The 8,123-nt window shown below is 41.2% G+C and overlaps 1 protein-coding gene across 1 annotated transcript in view; it reads right to left on the reverse strand.

Moving 5' to 3' along the window:
* Positions 1 to 7,028: 7,028 nt before the first annotated feature.
* UVSSA (UV stimulated scaffold protein A) overlaps positions 7,029 to 8,123 on the reverse strand; it is a 47,958-nt gene continuing 46,863 nt past the window's right edge. Inside the window, exon 14 of the mRNA XM_087726925.1 lies at positions 7,029 to 7,606. Within this exon, the coding sequence (XP_087583051.1) occupies positions 7,513 to 7,606 (94 nt within the window). The 3' untranslated portion in view covers positions 7,029 to 7,512. The remainder of the gene's footprint in view (positions 7,607 to 8,123) is intronic.

Raw genomic sequence — 8,123 nt, forward strand, 5'->3', positions numbered from 1 at the left:
TGAGTAGTTCAGAGAACTGGAAAATGCCACCTCTAGCTGGCCCCAGAGTGGTGAGGGAATGGAGATTTTGCAGTATCCTTCCCCATGCCACGCCCACCAAGCCACACCCACCAAGCCACGCCCACAGAACTGGTAATAATTTTTTTTTTTAATCTCAGCACTGGTTGGAAGGCACCTTGGAGGCAGGGTGTTGAAAGGTTTTAGCAACCGGTTCCCTGCTTGTTTTCTGGGTGGGCATGGCTTACTCAGCCTCCTGCATCATGGTGGGGGCGATGTTTTTGCCCTCCCCCAGCTCCAGAGGCTTTCCTCCAGCCTCCAGGAGGGCGAAAACAGCTTCCCCCCCGGCTCAAGAGGCCAGAAACAGGCCCATTTCCAGAATTCCAGAACTTCCGGGAAGCCTTTGCCCTCCCAGAGCCTCCTCCACCTGGGCCTGCCCTCCCCTGCCATGAGGAACAGGCTGCGTGGAGACTCCTGGGAGGGGAGGGGCAGGGTGGGCGGGGCCAGCCACTCCTCCCAACTATCGGTTCGCAAAACAGATGCAAAATTAGCATCCGGTTCGCCCAAACCAGTCCGAACTGGCTGAATCCCAGCCCTGCTAGGAGATCATCTAATCATCTAATCCAGTGGTTCCCAAACTTGGCAACTTCATTTTCATTTCATTTTACTTTATTTGTATGCCGCCTTTTTCCCTGAAAGGGACTCAGGGCGGCTCACAACTCAAGGGAGGGGAAAAACAGACAAAGTTACAAAACATAAAGACCATACACAGTTAAAAAAGCACAACAATCATACCATTCGAGGTGGGGCTACAAGTCTTTAGCCCCAGGCCTGTCGGAACAGCCAGGTTTTAAGGGCTATGCTTTAAACTTTAAGACTTGTGGGCTTCAACTCCCAGAATTCCCCAGCCAGCCCTACGCCACTCCAGACAAGTGTCTGCCCAGCCTCTTTTTAACGTAACGACATAACTTTTGGGCTCAATTGTGGTCATAAGTCAAGGACTGCCATTGTTTGAAACTGGTTCTTCCCACACCACGTGAATGTGAGTGGAAGACCTCTTTTTGAAGCCACGGAGGCATTCACATCTGGGCAATGCTTGTACAGCTGCTGCCTATCCGTGTCTCACTGATGGCCCTTGTGGAAGTGCGATCTGTGCGAAAAATAATTTTAAGGACAGGTGCAAACCACCCTCAAACATTTTTTTTGCAAATCCCTATATTGCTTACCATTAATTGCTTCCCATTAATCAAAACCCCCTTTTATTTATGCAGCTGGGCCTCGATAAACCTTTGCAAGAACAAATAGCCAACTTTTGAGCGGGGTGTTCATCTCCTCCAAAGAAAACTCTCCCTGCTTTCTGCCTGTTTCAGTCCAGAGTTTGTGTCTTGTCTGAACTCTTCTAAATATCTGCTGATTGACAGCCGACAGATCTGAAGGGATCGCAACTTTTTCTAATAAATTTGGGCGATGCTGTTAAGAGGTTAGAAGGACTAGCTACGATTTGCAAATGCTTGAACATTCGTAACTGTCGATCAGCCTCCCTTGATTGCATTGAAATGAATTTGTACATCCCAAACGTCTCCATTTTTGATAACGGCTCCTCTAGATCAGTTCAAACAAAAGACAGCAATTCAATCACTTGGTCACACACAGCTAAGGTCTTCGTGGTGACAGGAGAACTGCTGAATGAAATATGTCATAAGCAGATATTTGAGAAACTGGGAACCACCATCCTCTGGTGCTTCCAAAAGTTCATTAACCCCGGATTTTAACCAATGTTACTACACATTTTCTGCAAGTTTTTCGTGGTTCAACATCACCCAGGAAGAGGAATATTTTGGTTAAAACAGGCAAAGCTTAAAAAAGAGCTGATGGTTCCTCTGAGCTATTTCTTCTTCTTCTTCTTCTTCTTCTTCTTCTTCTCCTCCTCCTCTTCCCTCTTCCTCCATCTTTTTCTTCTTCCTCCTCCTTCTTCCTCTTCCTCCAACCATCTCCTCCTCCTCCTCTTCTCCTTCTCGTCTTCTCTTCCTCCTTCTCCTCCTCCTCTTCCCTCTTCCTCCTCTTCCTCCATCTTTTTCTTCCTCCTCCTCCTCCTCCTTATTCTTCTTCCTCCTCAAACCGTCATCTCCTCCTCTTCTTCCCCTACCAATCCAAATGATCTCTCCCCCCCCCCCCCTTTTAAAAAGAATTATCTTAAACTCTGTTTGTTTCTGGACATGGAAGGAAGCAAATTATCCTCAGATTTAACTTCCATTCATCTTTCCCTAAACCCCTATTGATTTCTCTCTAGCAAACATTTGTCCTTTAAGTTTTCTGTCTCCCATATTCAAGATGACTTAGAATGTGAGCCCACCTCCCACTTCCAAACCAGGAGATTATCACCTACCCCTGTCGCCATATTGTTGGTGAAGTCAGTTGATTTATCCATCTTAAAGATAAATTATCCGGGGACAAAACCTGTCTTCCTCTCAGTTAAATATAAATATTTATCTTTAATAGTAAACAATAAATACAGTATTTATCTTTGCAGCCTATTTACTGGGAGATTTATCAGCCTAATTGGATTTACTTACATGGATTCCTTTTATTATTTATCTTTTACACAAGCCATTTCACAGTCCTCGGGGACAGGGGTCTTCTGGAGAGGCTGTTCTTAGGGAGCTGGCACATCAAAATACCAGGACCAAGTTCCGATGGACCCAGTGAACGGTTTCTTTCTGATTTCTCAACGAGATTTTATTGGATGTGTAGAGAGTTAGCACCCACCCTCCTCCTAGAACAATGAAATATTTTTATAAGTATTAAAAAAGCAGAATATTATATTTCCCTGGGTGAGAAATTGAGAGGAGAAAGCAGCCCCCCACCTTCCTTAATAGCCCTCAGCAGATGTCAGCACTTAAGAGATAAAGAGACAGCTGGCTCTATTCATAAGCAAATCCCCTCACCCAAGTTCCAACAAAGGTGGGATTAGCCCTCAGCCACAATAGGAATTTCCCAACAAGCCCCTTCATTGCATCAGCCCAAACTTCAACCAAACTTAGCTCAGACAAACGTGACCCCTACATGGCCTCATGGGAGTCAGGCAACAGCCAATAGAATACATGTTCTTGCACAGGAACAGAAAACTCAAGTTCAAAGCCCAAGAGAAGGTATATAACCCCCTCAGTCTCAACTTCATGTGGTCAGCGGCACCATAAATCACAACCAAATGTGCTTCTGTTCATCAATAAATGGTGAACTCTTTCCAATCAGCCTCCAGCCTCCACTTTGTCTCCAGTGCTTTTCTCTTGGTTTGGAACTGAACCTGCATATTCCTTCCAACAGATGTGATTTGATTTAGTTTTTTTGAGACTCTCTAAAAAGTACCAATTCAGGCGTGGCTCTCTGCATTATTCCTTTTCCAGTGAAGACCGAAGCAAAGAATTGATTCAGCTTTTCTCTCTTAATGCTCTTTTGATGCCTACAACATTGGATGTCCAACTGCCTCACCTCCGGTTTTCAGCTTTGGTTCATTTCATGTGCCAAGAGCTCCTAATTTTAATGGCAAAATACTCCTGTAGATCCCTTTCTATCTTATCTTACTCTTTTATTTATTCTATTTTTTTAATTAATAAATTGATTTATGTTTATCTCATAAAATAGTTCATGAAATTTGCCACCTTTCAATGCCACGTGAATCATGCATCCTGGCCTTTGGACACATTCTGGAATTTGAAGTACCTGTGTCCAAAATATTTTGCATTATTTTGCCCAGTTAAAAGTTACAGGAATCAAAATTCTAGTAATGTGTAGCAATAGTAGACTTATAGTGCTTTTATAGCCCTCTCTAAACGGTTTACAGAGTCAGCATATGGCCCCCAACAATCTGAATCCTTTTACCCACTTTGGAAGGATACTTTTTATTTATTCTTGTATTATATTTCTATTTTTAATTTTTCTATAAGTAATATCATTTCCTACGCAGTCTTTATCTCCAACAGCTTCCTTGGCAACATTGATTAACCATGATGATGAATTCTTGGACTTTTTGGTAGCCATTATTATTGTGTTTTTTAGAATTTCCTTTTATCAGTCTTTTTATTTTAGAGGAATTTCCTCTCTTGTCATCTGACGTGATGACTTGCATATAAATTAGACAGCATGGTGACCAACAGCTCCAACTATTGCTATTGCTATCAACACTCACATTTTGCCAAATGTTTAGATGTTTAGGATAAACCTGGGGTTTCTTCCCTTTTAAATGATTCCCATAATCAATGTTATGAAAATTTAAATGGTTCCATTAATCAATGTCAGGGAAATACAACATTTATATAGAACGCTGGGGATCTTCAAGAGGTTTTCTACTTGGAAACCACTTCTGGACTTTGTGCTCAAGGGGTTTTGGGTTTTACCGATTAGATAGATTTGTTGATACAGAAACAGCTACTTTATACTACTATGTAAAAGTAAAAAGTTGAGAGTTGGATGTACAGTATCTTATTTTACTGCACTAAAGGGATTCAGAAGTCGCTTTTTCCCTTCTCTTCTCCACTCTTCCCTTTCCCTCCCCTGTTTTTCCTACTATTTACGGTATTTTTGCATATTTTTGTATTATTTATTATAAACAAATAAAACAAGAGATTGTGGATAGCTATTTGCCCAGGATGTAATATAAGTTATATAAGGGGTCCAAGGGGTTGGACTAGAAGACCTCTAAGGTCCCTTCCAGTTCTCTGGTTCTATTATTGTAATCTCTCAGGAGTTACAGTCTCCACTTTGCTGTATTCATTTATTTGTTTTGCCATCGTCAAACAGATCTATCCAATGGATGGGAATTTTCGAAGTCACTCCTCACGCTAATCTTTTTCTCTGTGGGTTCCTGTTACAATTTTTCCATCTCAAGCTCATTGATTTTGGCCATTGAGACCCTTCCTAACCCTGTGAGGAATTCTGGTTTTATGTTGTATAGTTACTACTACATTCCATGAAGTTAATGAATTTGTATCCCAAGTTGGGGTCATGATATAGCAATAGTTAGACTTATATACCGCTTCCTAGGGCTTTCAGCCCTCTCTAAGTGGTTTACAGAGTCAGCATATCGCCCCCAACAACAATCCGGGTCCTCATTTCACCCACCTCGGAAGGATGGAAGGCTGAGGGAAGGAGGAAAGAAGGGAGGGAGGAGGGAAGGAAGGAAGGAAGGAAGGAAGGAAGAGCAATAGCACTTAGATTTATATACCACTCCATAGTGTTTTTATAGCCCTCTCTAAGCGGTTTACAGAGTCAGCATATCACCCCCAACAACAATCCAGGTCCTCATTTTACCCACCTCGGAAGGATGGAAGGCTGAGTCAACCTTGAGCTGGTGAGATTTGAACCCCTCAACAACTAACATCTGGCTCACGAACATTCCTAAGTACTTTCTCTACCAACGTTGGAACTGGCTGCCAATTTATCTCATGATGCCAACTTTTGTAATAAGCCATGTCCCACCCAGATCCCATTTCCCTCGTAAACACGGCCAGGATGGTTTGGTGAGCGACTCGCTCACTTTCAAACGCTTGGCTACCGCAGTCATGTCTTCAGAGGGAAACATGATCTATTCATCATCCTGGCTTCATTTATCTCAGCCTCAAGGGACCCACCTCCCCTCAAGAGCTCCAGAGGGTCATTACGCCAGAGAACCTTTACGTGTGGTTGTTAGGTGAGCTGAGCAATTCCCCTCCATTTTTATTCTTGCTCCACAAGGGGCCCTTAGATTTTAATGTTTGGTTTTAGTTTATGCTTTAATTGTCTTTGTATGGAGGTGTTTTTTTTTTACTCTAAGCCGCCGAGAGTTATCCTATGGGCAGCCAATAAAAGTTTATAAATAAATACAAGTAAATTTTGTTGCGGTAAATACAGCCACGGATATTCCATTGCTAAAGGTGGAATCCGATTTTTGTTTTTTTTGTTTTTATATTTTAAAAAACAATTTCCAAAGTCAAAATACAAAATCCCAACACAGAAAAGAAAGCAGAAAAAAGGAAGATGGAAAAAAAAAATCAGAAAATAGCAATATATAGCAATAGCAGTAGACTTATATACCGCTTCATAGGCCTTTCAGGCCTCTCTAAGCGGTTTACAGAGAGTCAGCATATTGCCCCCAACAACAATCTGGGTCCTCATTTTACCCACCTCGGAAGGATGGAAGGCTGAGTCAACCCTGAGCCGGTGAGATTTGAACCGCTGACCTGCTGATCTAGCAGTAGCCTGCAGTGCTGCATTTAACCACTGCGCCACCTTGGCTCATAAAGGCTCATAAAGAGCATAAAGACAAAATAACAAAGATACACTTCGATCGTCTCTCCCAGATTGGAGACTGGCAAAAGTAGTAATTTCTTCCCCTTGCAAAAAACAGGTCATACTGTCTGCAATATTGCATTATGGCCTCCGAGCCACCCTGGCTCCAAAATCTGCATAGTTGCGGCCATATCAGAATTCATGTATGCAGGAGTGACCAGAATAGATCGTATGGTCCTTATAAGCACAATAATACCTATCTTAACTTTCTGATATAGTTTATGGAAAACATTTGACATGGTCAGATCACTTGCATGCATAAGTCAGATTTTTTTTTCTATCAGTCTTGTAACCTTTTCTAAGATCTCCTGAGCTTATACAATAGAATCAATTTGCAGCGGATCAGCATATTTGAGCATATTTAAGTTACAAAATTTATTCACAACGGTATGAATCTTACCATATATTCCTGGCATATATACAATTCCCAAGTCTTTTAACATGCCAGGATGAGCTCCGTATTTTCTTAACAAAGTCAATGTTTGTTATTAAATATATTACATTAGAATATACATACATACATACATACATACATATAGTGTCACAACCCCTGGTATGCCCAAATATGGGAGGAGGCCTACTGCTTCCATTCTCTGTCTATCGGCTCGTCACAAGAGACCATCCAGACAGAAACCCAATATTTTTTTACTGTTGCCTTTGTTACATTTGTGTTGTATTTGTGCTGATAGATAAATAAAGGGAGACTAGTATAGATCTATTTCAAGCTATTTAGCTCTCATCAGGTTCGAATCCCAGTAAGGGTATGGCTAGCTGATGAGAGCTAAATAGCTTGAAATAGATCTATACTAGTCTCCCTTCATTTATCTATCAGCACAAATACAACACACACACACACACACACACGCATACATACATATATGATTCTTTTGATCAATGTAGAATTACAGAATTGTACAGGAGTGTCCATGGAAGAAGTTTTGAAAAGGGGGCGACAGTCAATCAATTGAAGTCTCTCCAGTTTTTGTACTTATCGGCTGGTGTTTTTCAAATTTGCAACTTTTTAAAGATGGGTGGACTTCAACTCCCAGAATTCCCCAGCCAGCACAGTTTCTGGGAATTCTGGGAGTTGAAGTCCATCCATCTTAACAATGGCAAAATGGGAAAAAAACCACAGTATAAGAAACTCGAGAAACTGCTATGGATTTTTCTTAGCCTTGTTCTTGATGACGTTCAATTCAGTGCGTAGTTGAACTGGTTTGCAAACTTTTCATGTTTTCTTTGGTCAATTCGATTCATCGCTTTGACGACTCGCTTTACGGCGCTTCTGTAGAGCAGAAGAAGGGAGGGAAAAAGTAAGTCAAACTGTTATTTTGTTTGCAAAAATAACGAAATGGGAGGGCTGTGATTAATTGCTAATCAGCCCTGCAACACGGCTCTGAGGATGAAGCAGAACAAATGTATTATGTTAGCTCAATTAGTTGTGACAATATAGTTTTAATTTAGTAATGTCCTCGTTAACAGAAAACTAACAAACGTTTGGCTTCCAGCAAGCAGCCTCCGCACCATTGTCACCAAAGTCGTCCTAGACAATTTCTTGCCTAGAAATATAATATTATCTTAAGAATAGAAGGACCAGAAGCTTGTAGAGAGTAATCGCTATGATGTTCTTTTCATTCGTGCATATTTTGAGGTTGGGGAACAAAAACTATTTTTAAAGGAGTATCAAAAAGCACATTTGGAACTAATGGATTTTATTTAGAATAGGTTAACAGAAATTCTAATGTAGAAAAAGAAGCTTACTAAGAATTGGCTCTTTCACCTCTTAAAGTTTTAATTACTTT

This window comes from Thamnophis sirtalis, unplaced genomic scaffold (genome assembly GCF_051295495.1).
Source record: "Thamnophis sirtalis isolate CommonGarterSnake01/CBP01778 unplaced genomic scaffold, rThaSir2_p1.2 scaffold_12, whole genome shotgun sequence".
NCBI classification, from domain to species: Eukaryota; Metazoa; Chordata; class Lepidosauria; order Squamata; family Natricidae; genus Thamnophis; species Thamnophis sirtalis.